Source organism: Mchenga conophoros, linkage group LG1, assembly GCF_057382185.1.
Source record: "Mchenga conophoros isolate Kocher_MC1m ecotype Shallow Benthic linkage group LG1, M_conophoros_male_GT1.1, whole genome shotgun sequence".
Classification (NCBI taxonomy): Eukaryota; Metazoa; Chordata; class Actinopteri; order Cichliformes; family Cichlidae; genus Mchenga; species Mchenga conophoros.
The window spans coordinates 41381053-41403126 of NC_140526.1; the positions used below are offsets into that span (position 1 = coordinate 41381053).

The 22074-nt window shown below is 42.8% G+C and overlaps 2 protein-coding genes across 7 annotated transcripts in view; one reads left to right on the forward strand and one right to left on the reverse strand.

Annotated features, from left to right (window-relative positions):
• arnt2 (aryl-hydrocarbon receptor nuclear translocator 2) overlaps window positions 1–839 on the reverse strand; it is a 65355-nt gene extending 64516 nt beyond the window's left edge. For 2 of the 5 annotated variants that reach the window (XM_085278640.1, XM_085278663.1), the window contains exon 1: window positions 513–837. In XM_085278640.1, coding sequence (XP_085134766.1) covers window positions 513–543 — 31 coding nt within the window. In that variant the 5' untranslated portion in view covers window positions 544–837. Of the gene's footprint in view, window positions 1–309; window positions 424–512 lie in introns of those variants that run through there. The other 3 variants (XM_085278657.1, XM_085278648.1, XM_085278653.1) reach the window with 3 other exon arrangements.
• Window positions 48–17764, forward strand: ctxnd1 (cortexin domain containing 1). Of its 2 annotated transcripts, XM_085278672.1 has the most exons (4): window positions 48–234; window positions 3132–3201; window positions 10111–10215; window positions 16256–17764. In XM_085278672.1, the coding sequence occupies exon 4, from the start codon at window positions 16325–16327 to the stop codon at window positions 16505–16507; it is 183 nt and encodes a 60-aa protein (XP_085134798.1). In that variant the 5' UTR covers window positions 48–234; window positions 3132–3201; window positions 10111–10215; window positions 16256–16324; the 3' UTR covers window positions 16508–17764. The 2 variants fall into 2 exon arrangements, with proteins under 2 accessions (XP_085134798.1, XP_085134806.1); XM_085278680.1 differs by lacking the exons at window positions 48–234; window positions 3132–3201; window positions 10111–10215 and adding an exon at window positions 12690–12761.
• Window positions 17765–22074: the final 4310 nt, after the last annotated feature.

A 22074-nucleotide genomic window follows, 5' to 3' on the forward strand; every position in this document is an offset into this window, starting at 1 on the left:
ATCAACAGGCACGGAACAGAGATACACGAATAAGGCAAATGCCGATGTGAGACTGCTCCCCTTTCATAAAAACGAGCATTTAAATATCTTAGAGGCAACACAGCGTATAAAGGGCAATGGGGTACGGCAACAATATGCAAAATAACCTTTTGTATCACTGAGAGAGGAAAGCAACGGGCTGGACAGCCAAACCCGTACAGCTAGCAGTTCTACGGGACACGAATCGCAGCAAAAGTATGACAACAAATGGGCATAAAGCCATAAAATCACACAGCAACCACGTCATTTCGACAGAAGTTGGCTGCAAACCTGGGAAGAAAAGCCTCGCGGTGGTGTGAATGTCGGCTTGGTGGGGGAAGGGATATGGATGCTGGAGCCAGGCTACGGCGGCCTGTCGGAGCTTCGACCTTCTTCAGCAACAGTCGAAACAAAACCCGGCTGCATTTTCTCCTTTACTGTCCTGAACATATCCATTTTATTTCTCCACCAGCACACTATAGCTGCTCACTTACCGGACGGGTTGACCGCAGCCGGGGTTGCCATGTTTCCTCGGCGGAGAAAAATAACAAAACGGCGGCGATGCAGATGACGCACAATACGGCTCGAAAGCCCCCGTGAGAGACTGTCTCTTCTCCGCGGGATTAGCACGCGAGACTCGGTCTAGCCACCAACTACACATCCGCTAAAGCAGCGGAAAATAATGTGAACTCAAGCCGCTAACAAAGCCTGTCTGTATAAATATATAAAGAGAGAGAGACAGATGGATAGATTTAAAATATATATATGACGTATCTTTAATGAAAAAAAGTGGTTTTAATAAAATTCAAGATGTCTGAATGGTAACACCGCGAGATTTTCGACTTGCTTGAATAAATTAATGTTCTACAGTGTGGACAGTGTACGTAATGCACGGTGCTGTGGAAGCAGGCATCGGTGGTTTGTAGCGGGCTTGTTTGTTGGGACGCTTGGAGGAATACATTTCCGCCTACGCTTGTTCGCTGCTCTTCCTCTCGGCACCGAGCCGTGCAGTCGTGGACTTATTACAAGATCGTCAGTTGTTAACCTTTGCATTTGTTCTGCCTTAAAATATTATCTGCCATCAAGTATCATTGCAGTATCCGTATCACTGCAGGGTCCTGACTGATGTTCGCGCTATATAATAAAACTGAGCTGAGCTTAACTCCTCACTGGCTTGTACCTTTTATATTAAATCAATCGATTTTGGCAAAACCTGAAACAGTTAAGACACAAGTACAGGCCTTATTTTCCCTCTACGCACAGGATAATGCAATCTTCAACAACTGAAAAGATTTCACACTAATTACTGATAATAATTAAGAAAAATAATTAAGAAAAAGACCACCAACACACACACACACAGATATATATATGTATATATATCTGTGTGTGTGTGTGTGTGTATGTATACATACACACACACACACACACACATACTTGTAACTGGTCAACATTCACATTATTTTCATCTACTAAATTACATTAGTTGAAAATGATTTCATCAGTAAATAATTAGGTCGAGACGATATTTTATTGTGTGAATGAGAGAAGTTGGACAATGTAAACGCCTCAGTCTCAGCAGATCCTCTGATACTATTATGATCTTCAGTCCTTACTTATTTCACTGCTTCTTATCTTAAATGTAAAATATATTGGGAAGGAGTGGTAACATTTCTGCTTTTAAGAAAGTTGATTTAACAGTTATATAACAGTTACACTTAATGACAACTTCTTTTCTGTAATACTAACACAGCAAAGGAAATTACTACAGTAAGCTTTTAGATGAAAATAAAAATAATATGAAAAGCATATGGATAGTAATCAATAATATTGTAAACAAAGGAACTAAAGGATTGGACTATCTAAACAACTTCCAAATGCAAAATACAATAATCAGTGACATAAAAAAATTGCAAATGATTTGAATGATTTTTACTCGCTGTGGGTCCTGGCTTGGCTAAAGTTCATAACATTTGGGAATCACATATATTCTACCATACTGACAATAAATAACATATTCAGTGTTATTGAATGTTATTGTGTAGCTATAGAGACATTCATGCAAAATTTATGCCTTTAAGTGTTTTTCCTTTTGTTGTTTTAGTTATATTTACAAGTTTGAAATAAACGATTCAATTCTATTCTAGGGTCAGAATTTGGCATAACGACATAAAAGCCTGCTTATAACAGTTCAGCCTGATGATTTTGATGTAATGGTGCAAGGGATATTTTCTTGGCACACTTTCCACACCCAATTTAGCAATTTTCAATTTAATATAAACGCCACCTCCTACCCAAGTGCTAATGCGGACCATCATCTCTATCCCAGAGAGTTCCCATCTTTTGGCTGTTTCCAGCAGGAGAGTGTGGCGTAAGATCAAAAAACTCAGATCATCTCTGATTGGATTCTTGAACCTGTCAATGACTTGGCTGCACTCAGATGTCCTCCCCTGGCCAATTCAAGAGAGTTTGGGATTTGGTAGAAGGAGAAATTCATGTGAATGTGTAGCTGACAGTTCTGAAGGAAGTGTGTAATGCTATTGTATGCCAGAGCTTGGATACACAACTCTTATTAGATAAGGTGATGTTTTGTTTGCATCTTTTTATTGTTGATCAAAAGAAAAATATAGATTCAGACAAACATCCCCAGTTCATTTAAAGCAGATTTAACTTTTAGCCTGATTAATGCCTTAAATAATACATCCCCCTTTTCAAAGTGTAAATGCACATCATCAAATGGCGTAATTTCGTTAACCTTTGAAAACATTCTATCAGTTGTAGCATATGACACCAGAGCTTTTGTTGGCAGTTCAGCAAATACAGTGCCATAAATACTTGCTGCATCTGTTAGGTGGACACACATGCAGCTGCACACTGAGAGTGAGAGTGGAGCAGTGGTAGGGTTGTGTGCTGCACTCTGCACTGCTATGCTTATAAGACTCAGATGCAGAGCGGAGATGCAGCAGCCACCAGTAACTCTTCCTCCTGCTCTCTGCCCATCTGCCCCCAACATCATCTTTTCCTCTGCCCTCCCTTTGTACATCCTTTCCATTAACTTGTCATCCTTCCTTGTCTCCTCATCCACTCCTCTGTCCCATTCCCCCGACTCTCAGTCATAGCAGCTCCTCAGTGCAGAGCAGAGCCGTCCTACCTTCAGCAGCTGCAGGATGTGAGGAAAAGCAGGTAAGAAACCCCAACTGTTGTCAGTGCTGTATTTGAGCAGCACTGTGTGAGATGTTTTTTTGTAGAAATTAAGGAAGCAGTGGATTGTAATTGCAATTCTCCAGTCTTATTTCCGTACCTGAGACTAGAACAGATGGGAGAAATAGAAAACAGGGTGTGTGTGTGTGTGTGTGTGTGTGTGTGTGTTGGGGGGGTAGTGAGGGTCTGCCTGTTACACCTGCACCAGCATAGTGTCTATGTCCAAAGAGATTAGGTTAAGTTTGCCTATGCATTTGTCATTTCTGATGAAGTGTGGAATAAGAGAAATACTTAGACAGGTACTCTGGTTAAACTAAAAACTAACCCTTAATTAAGGCTGCATGCAGAAGTCATGAGTGGAGGTCAAAAAACAAAAGAATGGTGTGTATCTGAAATTAAACATTTACACTGATTGATCTTGAAAGGTCCATTTGTCATCCTTCACCTGGTTCAAACTATAAATGGCCTTTTTCTTGTTACTGGCTATTTGAGAAGTCTTCACCTTCCTTTCCAAAAGGTTGAAAACTGCACACTGTCCTTTTGTAAGTGTTCCAGAATCCATCACCTCCCTGCGTAAACTCTGTTTCCTTCCTGTATCTCTACAGATTTGAAAGTTGACTGCTGTTGATGTTGCGCTGCAGATAGCCTGTTCACACTCCTGGTTTCTGTTCAAAATAAAACTGTGGTTTCTGATTTGGCCCTTTCATGACTTACACTACAAGTCAAAAGCTTGGGCACACCTTCTTATTAATGTTTTTTCTTTATTTTTACCACTTTCTACATTGTAGAAAGATAAATGCCACACAGAGTTCCAGTAGCAGACACATCTCTACATCAGCGGTTCAGAGGAGACTGCGCGAATCAGGCCTTTATGGTAGCTGCTAAGAAACCACGACTACGGAAAAGCAACAAGCGAAAGAGATTTGCTTGAGCCGGGAAACACAAGGAATGGATACTGGACCAGAGGAAATCTGTGCTTTGGTCTGATGAGATCTCGGGTTCCACTCGCCGTGTCGTTGTGCGACACAGAAAAGATGAACAGATGGTCTCTACATGCATGGTTCCCACCGTGAAGAATGGAGGAGAGGGTGTGATGGTGTGGGGGAGCTTTGCTGCTGACACTGTTGGGGATTTATTCAAAATGGAAGGCACACTGAACCAGCATGGCTACCACTGCATCCTGCAGCAACATGCCATCGCATCCAGTTTGCTTTTAGTTGGACCATCTCCATGCTGTGTAAGGGCTATTTGACCAAAAAGGAGAGTGATGAAGTGCTGTGCCAGAATGCCTGGCCTCCACAGTCAGCAGACCTAAACCTAGTTTGGGATGAGATGGGCCACTGAGCGAAGTCAAAAGGGCCAATCTCCGGGAACTCCTTCATGACTGCTGGAAAACTGTTTCATGTGAAGACTTCATGAAGCTTATCAAGAGAATGCCAAGAGTGTGCAAAGCACTGATGAAAGCAAAGGGTTTCTGTTTTGAAGAATCTAAAATATAAATCATGTTTTGAGTTGTTTCACACTTTTTTAATAATAATGGAGTGGATTTATATAGCGCTTTTCAGGACCCCTCAAAGCGCTTTACAATACCACTATTCATTCACTCTCACATTCACACACTGGTGGAGGCAGCTACAGTTGTAGCCACAGCTGCCCTGGGGCAGACTGACAGAAGCGAGGCTGCCATATCGCGCCATCGGCCCCTCTGGCCATCACCAGTAGGCGGTAGGTGAAGCGTCTTGCCCAAGGACACAACGACCAGGACAGAGAGCCCGGGCTCGAACCAGCAACCTTCCGGTTACAGAATGAACTGCCAACTCTTGAGCCACAATCGCCCATTTTGTTTACCACATAATGCCATATGTGTTCATTCATAGTTTTGATGCCTTCAGTGAGAATCTACAATGTCAATAGTCATGAAACTAAAGAAAAAACATTTAATGGGAAGGTGTGTCCAAACTTTTAACTGCTAGAGTACATCTCCAGGTTCAGATAAAAATGAGAGTTTGTCCAGGTTTGATCAGTTTAGTGCATTTGAGTTTGTACTAATTAGCTCATTTGATCATGTTGTGCATTAAGCCAGGTTTGGTCTGGTTTTTGGTGGATGCACTAGGTGTTCAAAATAAGGTGTGTTTGTTTTCCATCAGAGATTAGATGTTTGGACGCCTTGAGAACAATGGTTGGTGTTTGCTTAGATGAGCTTTAGTCATTTGGGTTGCATCGTTTCTCTTTCCCACATTCTGGTTGTGTTGTGGTGTCATGGTTAGTGTCAGTTGCCTCTGGACAATTCTACATGTGCACAGGAATTTGTGGGGTTGCCAGCTTGTAGGTTGCTTTACAAACCTACTTGTGTAAAAGGCACATAAAGACTAGGGGTGTAGTGTTAGTTGTGGTTATGCAGATAGTGGAAAACTCTAGTGGTTTTGCTATCTTTGATGTTTTGTGTCATCCTATACCATGGCCTCAGTCGCAGCTTTTGTTGGCTCTCCTTCTTGGATCTTGTTAGAAAATATACCAAGGAACAGCTGTTGAAAATAGCTGGACACTATGAACTGACGTTAAGGTTATGGTCTTCAAGACAAAGGTTATTAAAGTTGTAGCTGAGAACATAGTTTGGGTTTAGAGCCAGTAGTTGCTCCTCTGGTGACTACAAGGCTTAATTTTGAGCAGCAGGAGCTGCTTTTGATGCAGGGACAGTGTGGCCAGGATGGCCTGTAAATGGTAAATGGCCTGTATTTATATAGCGCTTTACTAGTCCCTAAGGACCCCAAAGCGCTTTACATATCCAGTCATCCACCCATTCACACACACATTCACACACTGGTGATGGCAGCTACATTGTAGCCACAGCCACCCTGGGGCGCACTGACAGAGGCGAGGCTGCCGGACACTGGCGCCACCGTCCTGATACGTTTCATATCAGGACGAACTTGTGTCTCATGCCTATGTTTGATTTGGTCTTTATTTGAGCAGGTGGCTAATTTGAGGCAGTGGGTGAATTCAAAACAAACTTTGTTGCTCAATGGTTTATTTACTGAGAAAGCTCAGGCTGGTCACTTTGCATTAAGCACAGAGGGTAGCTTGAACTAAAGTCTGAGTTAATGTTACAGACATCCAGCCACCACTTTCAGTCCTGGCAAGCTAATGTGGAATTTGATGATGATTTGTTGGCTAATTTTAATCAGTAGTGTTCTGCTGCAAATGCTTTTGAAAGGCCTTTTGATTTATTTGTCTTATAGTAATTTAAGAACTGAATATCAGAGCACAAAATTACTAATGTTCTTGAAACAGCAGCTTTAGCTGATGACAAAATATTGACCCACAAGAGTCATGCTAGGGATGTACACCCCCATTGTGACAGGAGAAACCTTAATAGTTGGCATTGTGATAGAATTCCAACTAATAGTGCATTGAAAGCTCTGCAGGCTGTGTATGATTCAGTTGCACAGTCGATAACTTTTTTCATTTAAAAAACAACAACAGCAACTTCATGAGCACAGAGCAAAGTTTAGAGAGCTTAGCCCTGGTGATCTCCCGTTCCAGATACGATTTATGAATCTTTACTCTACCGTATGTTATACAGGCAAGTCTATATCATTGGTTAAAGAAAGGCAACCCAATTGTGCCATGTAAATGTTGATGTTATACCTGTGGTGCATCTGGGACTGCTAAGATGTATATAGGGAACTCTTTTGTACTCTTTTTTCCTGCTCTTTGGTGGAAGCCAGTTTGGACTTTGCGTGTTGGGTGTAATACATTAGTCAGTAACACAGTAATCTAATGCTTAACGTACTCAATTACTTTTATGATAAGTAATGAGTAATGTGTAATGCATTATTTTTCTTGAGTAATGACCCCAACACCTGGCTGTGGCAGATCATAACTCACAAGATGCAAGGGTTTAGATGACCTTATTATATATGGTTGCCTGAAAATTGTGGAACTACAGAATCTAGATGTGTTTGTTAGACATTTGCCTGCATCCAAATGTATTTTAGGATTTACAGATCTTTCATAGGGGACACACAATCCCACACGCAGCTGCTGGAGCATGGCAGTGATGTCAGGGATGCTATAGTGATCCAATTTGGCAATGATGATCTGGCATCATTTCTAAGTTTACATTTCTTCAGTATTGAACAGCAGACATTAACATTTCTTGTTGGAGGTCATTTAAAAAAGAATAAACCCCGACCCCCAGGGGTCGTTTGGTACCGGACCGCGAGATTTGAGGCTTGGGTGTGAAATTTATGGTTTTCAGGGTTTTTATCGATTTTTATCATTATTTTTTTTAATCGTTTTTATCGTTAACGGGGTTTCCTGGGTCTTTTCCCATGTGGTATGAATAAATCTGCTTCTTTTCTTTTTGGTAGCGGTACTGGTTTTATTTTGTTGTATTTATCTGCGACACCTTAAAGGCTGGTCTGTGAAAATATTGTCAGAAATAAACCGGTCCGTGGGGCAAAAAACGTTGGGGACTGCTGAGTATCTATAATACATAAACATCTCCATAAATATTCAAATAAATACATATAAAGGGAATGGATGCAAATTACATACAGATACAGATAAATGAGTAAATAAGAATTATGTATGGTATTAAGGGTGTGTGTGTGTTTGGGGGGGGCATGATGTTGAAAGAGCTTTTAGTGAATTCAGTGTTCAGAGCAGAGATGTGCAAAGCAGTCGGTATTGGTATTTGTTGAGGGGGGGAAGTATCAAAATAGGCGTAAAGATCCAGTTTTTTTGTGTTACAGTTCTAATTAACATTAGTGTAAGTATTCTTTAGTAGTGGTGCCGGTGGGGGGGATTGGTGCTTATGGGGGGGTTGGCAGACAGTACCAGGAATAAGATGCTTTAAGTGCATGTGATTATGCATAACAGATGTTGACAGATGTTTGACATAACTGCCTCTGCTGATCTGACTTTTGCACACATTACATAACAGTTTGGTTTCATCTGCAGCACTGAGTGTAAAATGCTTCCACACAAGTTGATCAAGTTGTTTTGGCTGGTGCAGGACCAAGAGGTGGCTCAGCAGCAGCAGCACTCTTTTCTGTTTGGTTGACCAACTCCATGTGGGGAGTTTCAGCTAAGTTAATGAGTGACGGAAAGCTCTGCTACTAGCCTATATCTTGCTGTCTGCAAAAGACAGAGTAACATATATGTACCATATAACTCCCACAGGTGCATACAGTTCGACACAACAGAAGCATTGTTTTATCCTTTTAAACCGAACTTTAACGTTACTCTGTCAACAGCCTATTGTCTAAATCCGGTCCTTTTTTGCGCCACGGACAATATTTTTACGGACCGGACTTTAAATACAACAAAATAAAACGAGTATCGGTACCAAAAATAAATAAATAAAAATATGTATTCATAACACACGGGAAAAGACACAGGGAAACTGAGGTAACGATAAAAACGAATAAAACCCTATAAACCATAAATTTCACAACCGAACCTTATCACTCACGGCCCGGTACCGGTCCACGGCCCGGGGGTTGGGGACCGCTGGTCTAAATTACTAACAGAGCTACGTAACAGAGCGAACATGAGAGCACTGCAGACGTCAATAATGCAGCGTAATGGAATCATCTCCCGATCCTCGCTAAAGTTACAAACTGCCTCCGGAACCCAGTTAAGGTCCAAAAAATCTATTCAACAAACATAGTGATGCAGTTCAGTTCAGTCTTGTCTGCGTGGAGCAGCCTGTGTCATTCACCTTTTACATGCACTGCGGTCTAATAAGGACACTCAGCTTTTTGATATAAAGTTTTTCTTGTTCCCGAACACAAATATTTTTAAAAATATTTATTCAAAATAAGTATTCGTAAAAAAACACGATATTCGTGCTCATCCGAATCCACCCCTAGTTCAGAGTTTTTATAGCCTGAGTAGGCAAGTGTGTGTGACCCGTGGAGGGCCAGAGGCACCAAAATGAATGAATTAAATATGCCACGAAGTAATTAATTATATGTTTAATTAATTAATTAAATTATTGCAGAGAGTAATTAACACCACCCAAAAAGTCATTGGCTGCCCTCTGCCAGATCCTCCTGTCTCAGAAAAATCAGGGCCATCACAGGTGACCCCTTGCACCCCGCCCACCTGCTGCCCTCTGGTCTGCTCCTCAAGTCAGTCAGGTCCCACACCTCCAGACTCACTCACAGCTTCTTCCTCTGGGCCATTCAGACTGTTAACAAACACTATCACCCCACACCACACCCCTACCCACCCACCTCACCAATCTGAGCTATGGTCTCAGTAACCCTCATCACTCAGGCCTCTCACATATGGACTCTATATTCACACCACGTCCTTACTTCTTCCAAGCACTTTGCTGTCCATTGTGTGCCTTTCTCTTGTTTTGCATATATTCACAGCGGTGTGGAACACCCATAAGCTTGTTGTACATGTAAACAGGAAACATAATGAGATGCAGACATGATAACACGAGCTTGACAACATAGGACACACAGACATGAAACATGAGAGATTAAGACCCGCAGACCTAACATGACGAACAGACGAGAAACACACTGTAGATATATTCAGAGGGAAAAGGGAACATGAGACATGGACATAACGAAGTACAAAAAGAACATGATGGCTGGGGGAAAATACACATAGTAGATGGAATGGGTCATGGGGGGGGCAAGAGGAGGAGACGGTGGACAAAGACATTATTGAAACACATGAAGGGAGACTTAGACACAAGGGGTCTAATAAACAAAGAACTAGAACTGGGAAACAGGAGCTTAAGATGACTAAGTGAACTTAAACATAATCCATAAACATCAAAGTATATTAAAACTCAAAGTCTTGTGCTGAATGTCTTACTACCTTTTGTGGTTTTTAATGTCCATTTCATGTTGATTATTTCAGTGGCTGGATTGGCTTCCAGGAGGATAAGCCTGAAGCCATGCGAGGTCCATGGTGGTGGTCCTTCTCCACCCCCCCTTTGTTTTACAGTACCTGGGTGTAACGTTGGTGAGTTTGTATGTGCTCCTTTTTTCTTCTTCTTTTTGTCCTGAGCAACTGGTGAGTCCAGCTCAGCCTTTCTCTTGTTTTTACTTGATTATTGGACAGATTTATCTGCTTCAGTCAACTCTTGATAGTGATCCAGCCTGCAACTGCTTATAATTTCTTTTTATACATGTAATAAATATATCTTAATATTTAAACCAATGTATCTCACTGGGTTGCATTTTAAAACCTGTGCAGCCTTCTATTTAATTTGCTTAAATATTCCATCTTTATATTTCCTAGGAGTGAAATTCCCCTAGGTGGCAGGTCGCAACTTACTTAATGACAACCCCCCCTGAGCACATTGCCAGTAGCAAGACCTCAGGTTAAGTAGTTTTGAGACAAAGTTAAAGAGGCGAGGTTGAGTTGGTTTGCAAATGTATAGAAGGGATAAGGTATATGAGGGATACCGCAGAGACGACTCGTGGAAGTAGTGAAAGAGGAGATGCAAATGGTGGGTGTGGTCTGTAGCTCAGCTGCAGGGGAGGTGTGGTGCAGTGGGTTCAGGTGGCAGTACCGGGGGAGGCTGGCCAGCACAGTTGGTGGTCATCATTAAGTCATGCCGCCACTTTTTCAGTAGCACCGGTCAGAAACTAGAAGAGAGAGGAGAGGAGCTGGAAGTGGACAGCTGCAGACAGCAGACATGACAGAGCAACTGTCTGTGTGGAACAGCTGCAGCTGCTGCTGTTCAGTATTATGGGGAATATGAGCTAGCTGCCATAACATCCTGGAAAGGCAATGCTGTAAATTGGGTTGTTCTGGCCAAGAATATGTTCTGAGTCATGTTACAGTTGGTGTGACAGAAGTGGATGCTCGGATTAGTACATGCTGAGATAAGATGGAAGCAGAAGATCCACTGTGGTGACCCCTAAAGCGAGTAGCTGAAAGAAATCTCTAAAATACTTCTGCAATTAAAAATCATTAACTAAGTAGTGACTGAAAGAATTACAAATGTGAGTGGCGAATATGAACTTTCTCAGAAAGGTGAATGGCTTCTCCGAGTAAGGAGCTCAAACATTCGAGGTGGACTAAGACTAGAGGCAATGCTCCTCAATATTGAAAAGAACCAGCTGAGGAGGTCCAGGCATCTCACTGGGATGCCTCCCTGTGCCACCTGGGAGAGGTGCTCTGAGGCATGTCCTACTCTGAGGAGGGCATAGACCAAGGACACACTGGAGAGATTAGATCTTTCTAGGCTGGCCTGGAAATCCCCTGGATGAGCTGCAGTAGGTGGCTTGGGAAGAGGAGGCCTGGGTTTCTCTGCTTAGATGCTCCCCCCGTGACCCGGACCTGGACAAGTCACAAAATTGTACAAGGAAGTTATTGATACTGCTCAAAAAATGTAAAAACACCTCTGAATCAGAGTATAGCATGAAGTCAATGAACTTCAGGAATAGTACTCTGCTAGTTAAGTAGCAGAGGGGATTGTTGACCAGGTTTAGCTACTTTGGTGTTAACAAACTTCACAACAGGTGCACTAGAGAGGCAACAATGAGACAACCCCAAAAAAGGAAATGGTTTTACATGCTACTAACATTGCTGCCCTCCTTATCTTTCCGAGTGTTTTTCACTATTTTTGCATTTAGTTTGTCACGGTTCTGGGTCAGTTTGACCCAGTATTTTGAGTTGTCATGTTTTTGCAGGTTTAGTTTAGTTCCATGTGTCATTTTCTGTCTGTCTCTGTGTCGTGTCTGCATCTTTGTTTAGTGGTTTCTTGTTCCTGTTTTATTGTGAAGGTCTGCGTCTCATGTGAGTGTGTTCAGTTTTACCTCTTGTCTCGTCTCGTTGATTACTCCCAGCTGTGCCCCCACCTGTGTGTAATCTCCCTGTGTTTCTCTGTGTGCATTAAAGTCTTTGTAGTTGGTGGTCTGTCTGTGTATTCCACCATGTTTCATCCATGTGTTCCCTGCCGTCACCATCTTGTACCGTCGTCCACCTTGCTTCATGTTTGAGTTCCGGTTTGTATTCAGTAGTTTAGTTGTCTCCAGTATAGTTTAGTGTGATCTCTGTTTCCATTTTTCCACTGGCGCATTGTGTTCAATAAACCACCTTCACTCCTCCACTTCTGCATGCGATTGAATCCTCATTTATTATTTTCATACGGCTCATCTCACTCGTCGTGACAGTACGGAATAGCCAGATATGGATCCAGCGGCAGTCACACCACCCAGGGAGCTTCAGGAGGCCGTTATCGACTCTGCTTCTAAATTAATTTACCAGTGGTTAGAGCATGAGGGAGAAGCCCCTCTTTACACTGTGGAAGCCAACCTACAACACCTCATTTCCGGTTATCCCTGGTTATTGGACTCTCTGCATCCGCTCGTGCAGAATTTCGTTCTCCACGAGCTTCACCTACGCCCCCCTGCTACCGCTCGCCTGCTCGCTTCAATGGAGGACGTGCCGTCCGAACCGCTGGACGAAGGATTACCCGGCCTGTCGGAGCCGTCTCCAAGAAAGAAGCGACGTTTGCGCTGTCGGCGTGGCACCCCACATGTAAACAATCGGCTGTGGTGAGTGAAAGGGACGCTTTTTCTGCTGCGTTAGACTCTGTGACTGTGTTTTCTGGAGCTATTTTTTGTGTGTCTTCTGAAGATAACAATAATTTTTCTGTCTCACCCATGGCCACTGCTTCAAAGTCTGTTTCTCCTGAGCCCACGCTCTGTGTTAATGACTGTTTCCAAGCCTGGTATTATGAATTTAGAGAATGGAAATGTTTGGGACCCTTTTTTTACCTGCGCTGATTCATTCAGGGGAAGTTGTAAACCTCACCGAAACAGTTTTTCCTGATCATGTTCTTCATCCACACTTTCACCACAGTTTAACGTTGGGTCTGCAATTCAGTTAACCGCAGTTCAGTCAGCCGCTCCACCACCTGTTACAACTTTGCTACCTGAAGCTCAGTTGCCACCAGTTCAGCAGCCTACCCACTCTTTCATTCAGCCTCCATCTTCACTGTCTAATTCTAAGCAGGGAACACACTTCACCACAATATCTGCTGGTTCTCTTAAGCTGGCCATGTCAGAGACAGTTGCTCCCTCTAGGGCCTCCCCAGAGGCTGGGTGTCAGTCACCAGCCAACTCTGGACCCCTAGAGGTCAAGACGCCAGCGCCAGCAGCCTCACTGGAGAACTCACCAGAACAGTCTCGGCTCTCAGCACCCCCTGAGAGTTCAAGTGAGTTCATCCGTCCGCCTCCGTCCTCTGCTGAGTGTATTGGGGAACACTTTCAGCCCTCTGAGGACTGCATCCCACTGTTGCTGCCTGAGTCTAGCCACTGTGCAGCTCAGTCCCAGCCAGTGTCCACACTGGCAGAGGTCTGCGTACTGGCTGCTTCAGTGTCTGTTTCCACTGGAGGGCCCGAGGAGCCCGTCCAGTCTCAAGCCACGTTAGCTGGGGGTTCAGGTGAACCCAGCCAGCGTCCTGCCTCGTCGGCTGGAGGGCCTGAGGAGCCCATCCTGCCTCAAGTGTCGTCAGCTGGGGTTCGGGAGAACCCAGCCAGCCTCGAGTGTCGTCAGCTGGAGGGCCCGAGTCGCCCGTCCAGCCTCGAGTGTCGTCTGCTGGAGGGCCCGAGACGCCTGTCCAGCTTTAAGCCAAGTAAGCTGGTGGGTCTGAGGAGCCCACCCAGCACCACGCCTCGTCTGCTGGGGGTCCTCGAGGACCCAGCAAGCACATCCTCACATCTGCTGACGGTCCGGGGAAGTTTGTTCAGCCACCACCTGCTGAATCATCCCCTGTGACTTCTACACCGTTGCCTGCATCCACATCACCTACTGCAGCATCACCACTGTCAGGTTCCGCAGCCGTGCCTTCATCCACACCTGGTCCTGCCTCCGTGACACCGTCTTCGTCTGGTCCTGCCTCGTCTTCGTCCTCGTCTGGTCCTGCCTCGTCTGGTCCGGCGGTTGCCACACCGCTGTCAGAGCCAACTCGACCCGTTCCGCCTCGCCTCTGCCGGCCATTTTCCGGGCCTCTAAGTTAGCATCATGGCCTTCGGGGACGGCCTCCTGAAAAAGTTTGTCGCCGCCGCTGGCATCGTGGCCGACCTCCGGACCTGCTCAGTGGCCGCCACTGCCTTCCAAGTGGTCGGCCTCCTGATTGGTTTTGCCTGCGGCGCCGCCGTTGCCGTGTGCACGGCCGGCCTCCAGAACTGTCTTGGTCTTTGTGTTGTCGACCCCTGGGTCGACCCCCTGAACTTTTCTCGGACTCTTGTTGAACTCTAATTTTACAGCATTGACAGGAAGAGGGAGCAGACAGCCCCTCCTTCTAGAGTGGGTGTTGGGTGTATCTTGGCGGTAGCCAACTAGGTGTTGTCTCCACAGTCAGCCTGGTATCATGCGTGTCAGCAGAGCAGTTACTCCATTACAGTGTGGTACCTGGATCTTGCGGGATCCCTTTGTGTCAGTCTTGTGTCTTTCAGACTGATAGCTCCTCTGCTTCTTAGGGTTGGCCTTCATTTCTGGCAGGGTGCTGACCTGGTGGGCATGTGCTTAAGGTATTGGACCGCACCATCTCCCCATGCGCTGTTTTACATATGGAATATGTAAATGAGCGGACAGATAGTCTTGATGTGATAGAAAGCATGCTGTTATTTTGCAACCTTGGTTCTCTGAGTGAGAAACTCTCTCCCCAACTTTAAGGACACTTGGAAACACGTCCCAATGACACTATCAGCGATTTCATGTCTGCACAGCTGTTTTATAGTTAAGCTGTGAGGTGTGGCAGTACTGTCTTCAAGAATTTTATACAACCTGACTAATGGGGGGTCATTCTCCTGTACATGCGGGATATGTAACAGAGCAGAAGAGAACCGAGGTTACACAGTAACCATTCATATCCTGGTTTCTCAGATTCGTTTTGTGTCTTGTGTGAGTTTTTGGTTGTTCTACTTTTGTGTTTACAAGCTACAGTATTAAAGCTGCTGTGTTAGTTGATTTTTTTTTTTTGGTCTCCAAGTCCTGCATTTGGGTCCTGTCTAGAATTCATCTTAAAATCCTTTTGTTCACTAATAAATGCCCTGTCATGGTGCTCGGTTGGCGACCCAGTGCTTTGAGATTTGTTCTGATTTGATGTTTGATTTTTTTCATTTCATTCATTCTCTATTAGTGTTCAGGTTTTGTTCTCAGGGTCTCTAGGTCTTAGGCTTTCTTCCTCTGTTTAGTGTCTACTTATCCCTGTCCAGGTGCTTTCTCTGTGCTCTGTTTCGTGTCTCTGTGTCTGTGGACTTCCTGTTTTACTTTGAAGGTCTGTGTCTTTTGTCTCGTCGCGTTAATTAGGATCAGCTGTGCCTCCCTCCTGTTTGCCATTCCTTGTTTCCGTGTGTGTATACAGTGCGCGGTTGCCTGTGTTTCCTGGTGTCTCTCTTCGTATCTCTGTTCATCATCCCGTGTTCTTCCCTGCATGTTATGGTTTCAGGTTTGTTCTCTAGTTTTCCCAGTTCAGATCTTTTCTTAGTTCTGTCCTCGCCATCCTCGCTTTTGTTTGTTTTCACCTCCTGTTAATAAAGCTTACTTGCATCATCAGCCAGTGCCTGCATTTTGGGCCCTTCTTAATAACTCCACACGGCTTGCCCTGCGAACCTTGACATGCCCCTTATTGAATACTTAGATCAGCTGATGAGTAGGTGTTCATAGTTCAATGTACCAGACTTGCTGCTACAGGTAATTAGACTTTTACCATTGCAGCTCTGAAACAGAACAACATGTCCTTTAAATATGCTATAAATAAACATTTTTCTTTTCTTTTTAAAATTTATTTGTTCTTTTTTCTTTGTTCAGTTTTTAAATAAAATCATATAATACACTATAATAAACATGACTTGTGCATAATCATTTATGATAAAACACATATGTCAGAGTAGAAACCGCTTCTTAGTCTATTAGTCTTTGTTCTGATGTGTCCGTATCTTTTGCCTGATGGCAGCAGTTTGAAGAGATTATGAGCAGGGTATGAGGAGCCTCCACATATCTATAGTATAATACTCACCATATCTCTTTGTTGTGCTTCCAGTCAGGTCTTCAGGATGGTAGCATGGTATGTGGGCGTGTCTGAGGACAGCAGCAGCAGTGAACAGCAGTCATGGAGATGGAAGGTACTGCTGAGCCAGCCTTTGTGGATGTGGACCAGGGCCTGACTTTAGCCTGTGTCGCCTTCCTCTGCTTACTGCTGATGGCCATGATCATCCGCTGTGCCAAGGTCATAATGGACCCATATAGTGCGATTCCTACCTCCACATGGGAGGAACAGCACTTGGATGACTAACAAACTGAAACACATATATACATATACAAGGGGGTAGTGGTGGTTTTTCATTTCACTAAATGACAGTGTGTGTTTTTTTTTTTCTTCTCTAAAATGTTGAAGCTCCAGAACACATGTACTGCTGTACAATCGAAAATTGTATGAAATCCAGACATAAACATGGAATTTACACATCAGCAAAGATTGAAGGAAATGCTGCTGTTTGAAAAACCATTGTTGGAGTGACACTAATACAACCGATACAATAACCTTGGCTTTTGTGCCTAGGGATGTCTTCCAGAGCCTGAATTCTTGTTTGTGTAATAAACACTATTAGTATTTACAAGTGGACAAAACACTTGACTGACCGCACATTTCCCTTTACAACATTACAGACTGGAGAAAAAAAGCAGACGATGATATAAAGAAGAGGACCCTTTCACAAAAGTGGAAACAAAGAAAAATACCATATAGTGATAACACATAACTTAAGCAATGTTTAAGAATAATCTAAAGTATCATTTTAGTTTATTGCAAGTTTTATTTCTTGGTGTTTTATTTACAATTCTGGAATGCTGACAAATATGATGGAACGTCTGAAGATATTGGAACAGATTAAATCAAAGTCATCATTTGATGACTGATAATTATATGTAGTCATCAACCACAGTTTATTACAGTTGTCCAAAATATTGTTTTTCCCTGTTTTTGGAACTTTGGTAGAAATTAGCAGTAGATAATCATGAAGCCATGAGGTTAACCTCATGGACACCTGATTGATTTTTTTTTAAATTTTTTTTATTTAAAAAAAGCCTAAAATATAGAGATTTGCCATTACTTTGGAGATAATAATAATAATAATAATAATAATAATAATAATACATTTTATTTATTGGCACCTTTCAGACCCTCAAGGTCACCTTACAATGACACGTGAACAATAGCATAAAAACATAAAAAAAATATGTATATATAGTAAACATGGTAAATAAAATTTAGACATAAACAGTCATAAAGGCAAGTATAAAAACTGAGCAGGTAAAAATGGACTAAGACAGATCAGGTGTGTGCAATTCTAAATAGATGAGTTTTGAGACGTGATTTAAAAGTGGTGAGACAGTGTGTGGTCTCGGGGCAGAACAACTAAAGGCTCTGAAGAGAAATGAAGACAGAAAAAACTAAACAACAGCAGTGTTTGATGGGTTATTTAAGTTGGGCCATGTGCTACCTGGTCCCCAACAGCAAAGGACAAGACACTGAAAACTGACCAAATTTCAGTCAAGAGATCACATGATGTGATGCAGCCACGAGGTTAACCATTAACCCTCTGCGGCCCAGGGCATAATTTGCCGTTTTTTAATACTTTTGATCGTACTTTTATATTTATTTCACCTTAAAAAACTATTTGTCTTGCCTTGTTTGCTATAATTTTTTAGCACAACCTCTCATCAATTTTTCATTTTGCCATTCTGCGTTAACACAACTGATCTAAAATCACACATAAAACATAAAATCAGAGTCGGAAAAAACTCACAAACATGTTTAGCGAATCATTTTCATACTTTTAAATGCAAATATAAATCGCACATTTTTAAAACGTATGCACAAATTTTGCCAACAGCAAAGTAACATGCTGTTTACCTAAAAATGCAGCCAATTTCTCAGGCGCTTTTGTACAACCCTTTAAAACTACTAAATTAAAGAACAATCTGGTTTCACGATAAGATGCCACACAAATTTGACCATTTTTGCCGCTCCAACAAATATTTTCTGCCCACAACAAGACAGAGGAACAGTCCTAGGTCTAAAAACTGACAACAGGTGTATCACTCCTCCTGTTTTCCACCTGGAGACAGCGTTTACAATCTGCCTTCATTAGTGGCTTCATTGTTTTGATGCTCAAAACAAACAAATGACTACACTACACATTAACTACATAAGACAACAATACACACAAACTACACACTCCTAAAACGCTAAATGTGAAAATACGCTATCTCCCTCGCTCGCTCGCTCTCTCTTGCCTGATGTCACTCCCAAAACTTTCCCGTCTTCCTGCCAAATGCCTTGTTTTGCCATATAATTCCAGGGAACGAATACCTAAATAATCATATTTTTGACTACAGGCCCAAAGTTTCTAAGTAAAAAATGTAATTAAATTTTGATTAATTACATGGCAGGTCATGGTTTTAACAAACCTTTTGACCTTTTAGTAAAGTTGTGTTGGTCCCAGGTCTCATTATTACTATTGAAATGATGGCCTACAAAACTGCAAAAATACAAAGTTGTGTTAAGAACATTAGCCATGATCTCTGTTATGTGCTGACAGTATATCGTATGATGTGATTTTGACATATGATGTAATGTTATTTTGGCCATCCACAGTAGACAAATGCAACAGCCCCAGTTACTTAAATATTCAATGCTGTCATCACAAAAGAAAAGGTTAGACCAGCATACTTTAAAATGATTCATTTCTGGACAGAGACAATGGCACTTAACTGATTAAACAAGTTTACTAATAATTTCAAGTACTAGTCAGAACTTAATAACGGACAACAAGATAACATATGAGTGGTTACCAGGCTCTACAGAAAACAAACTGCATTACTGGACCTGTAGGGTCCAAGGTTTTTAAGGTTTTCACCAATACTAACAGATAAATTGCAGCAATTTCAGTCTTCTAAATATGACCCTTGCAAGTTGCCAGACTCATGGAGATGAAAAGCCAAATCACCAGAGTGCCCCTTTATATCACTTATTACACAAATACAACATAACGAGGCCTTTGAATATTACTTTCGCTGTCAGCCACATGTGAAAATTTTATATGTTTTTTTAAATAACTCTGACTTGACAGAATTATAGCTTGTTTTTGATGTAGTGTCTGTGAGGATAAATGCTCAAACAATCTGTAGCCTTTACGACAGCAGTCTTGCTTGATTATGTGCTAATGCATGTTGATGCATAGGATTTCCTCTCCTGGTGGTGAAAGGAATGCACACACCGTGTCCATGCAAAGATAAACTCCAAAGCAGAGATTGAATGTGTCCCGGTTTAGGGCAGTATAGCACTGACACCTTTGCCTGTCTCAGCTACTAGTTTAAAATAAGCTGGGTGTTCTTGTTGCATATGTCTGACTTATATTTGTGCGTAGACTGCATTTATCATGTATGAAATGTAAGATGCATGTTATGAAGTGCCTATGCTCATAATAAACAACAGAGGAGCCATTTAATACAGAGTTCTAGATCAGCTCCTCAAATCCTTTAAAGTCCTTGGACAACTTTTCATTCGGGTTTCAAAATTGTATAGTGTCTTTCTCCACAGACAGCCATGCTCCATCTACCAGAAAACATATCCATACTCTGATACATGCATCAGAGAGCAACCTGGGGGTGGTATCTTGCCCAAGGGTATTTGACATGCAGCCTGGAGCCTCCAGGGACTGAACCACTAACCATCCAATCAGTAGATGACCTGCTCTACCTTGTATCCCAGAGTCTGTGGGCTACACTCTATAGGCATTAACTACTCGTAGAACTGGTCATCTACCACTGAGGGGTTAAGTGTCCAGCTACTACAGTATGTATGTCCAAATATCTTTGGGCAAGATACTGAAGCCGAGTTGCCCTTAATGCATTCATGTGAATGTGTGCGTGCCTTCTAGCAACTACCAAGAAACAAACAGATAGGCAACAAACTAAAAGACAAACACAGATGATCACTGAAAGGATCAGGTGATGCTGCAACATTTTGTGACAACCGATTGGATATTTACTTCATTTCAGTTCAATGTTATTTTTAAATAGCGCTAAATCACAACAACAATTGCCTCAAGGTGTCACGAAGTGGGATGGACTCAAGCGCAGAAAAGGCAGCTAGAATACAGTTCCGTTTATTACTATACAACACCAGGTGCAAATATATACAAGTGAGAGGGCGGGGGGAATCCAGGGCACAGGGAAATCCGGGAAAGGAGCTCTTCACACACGAGGGACTTCACAAAAAACACAGCACATCAGCAGCCCGCACACCAAGGGTTCCAGGGAAACGGAATTCCTGTTTACAGACAACAAGTGATTAATCCAAAGGGTCAGCGACACGAAAAGGAAACAAGAGACTAGTACTCCGGAGCTTACTACTGAGGTTACTCAATAGTCCAGCAACGAGATGTTTCCAACCACTGCCTTAAGTAGTGGATGAATTTAGGCGATGAGCCACAGGTGTGTGATTAACTTCAGGTGCGAGGGCCAGGGGCGGGAGCCCGCAATGAGCTCTGCCCCGGCGAGACACAGCAAGCGTGAGAGAGGTAGATGTAAACAAGAAACATATGTAGCCAACCTGAGTCAGCCGGGCAGACACGGGGACCATGACACAAGGTGCTTTATATTGTAAGGTAAAGGTCCTGCAATAATACAAAGAAAACAGATGAAAGGATCATATGACCTCCATGAGCAAGAGTTTTGGTGATAGTGAGAAGGAAAAAAACTCCCTTTTAACAGGAAGAAACCTCCAGCAGAACCAGGCTCAGGGAGGGTTATCTGCCACGACTAGTTGGGGGTGAGGGGAGGAAGGCAGGACAAAGACACATGTCGAAGACAGCCCGAGATAACATCAAATAATTGAATGCAGAGAGGCCTATTAACACATAGTAAGTGAGAAACGTGACTGAAGAAGACACATTCAATGCATCATGGGAATCCCCCAGCAGCTTACATCTATTGCAGCATAACTAAGGGAGGATTCAGGGTCACCTGATCCAAACAAAACTAAATGCTTTATCAAAAAGGAAAGCTTTAAGCCTAATCTTACAAAGAGCGTCTGTCTCCCGATTCCAAACTATCAGCTGGTTCCAGAAGAAGAGAGGCCTGAAAACTGAAGGCTTAATATGTGCGTTGAAGGACATGTCCTGGTCAAAAATGACTCCAAGGTTCCTCACAGCGTTACTGGAGGCTGAGGTAATGCCATCCAGAGTAAGAGTCTGGTTAGACACCATATTTCTAAGGTTTTTATGGCCGAGCACAATAACCACAGTTTTAACTAAATTTAGAAGCATAAAATTAGAGATAATCCAGGTCTTTGAGTCTTTAAGACATTCCTGCAGTTTAACTACTTGGTGTGTGTTATCGGACTTCAAGTTCAACCTACAACAGGAGCTGCTAGTGATCTTCTACGCTGCCATCATCCAGTCTATCCTGTGCCCACTAATCACTGTCTAATTGGGCTCAGCTACGAAGCAGGACAGGACCAGACTGCAATGGAGAATCAGGTCTGCAGAGAGGATTATCGGTACTGATCTTCCCTCCATCCAAGACCTGTACAGGTCCAGTGTTTGGAAACAGGCAGAAAACATCTCTGCAGACCCCTCACACCCCAGAAAAACTATTCCAACTGCTGCTTTCAGGCAGGTGTTGTTTACAAAAACCACAGAGACAGTTTCTTCCCTCAGGCTGTCACTCGGAAGGACACCGTGAAATAACGCACTGCTATATCATTCAGGTTGTATACCCATATGCACAATGAACTACACAGTTTTTCATTTACAAGCTATACAAACTTGTTTGTATAGTATCTTAAGACTTTCT

Excerpts from the sequence above, each read along its gene's own strand:
- ctxnd1 (XM_085278672.1), top strand. The coding sequence starts at position 16,325 with ATGGAGATGGAAGGTACTGCTGAGCCAGCCTTTGTGGATGTGGACCAG.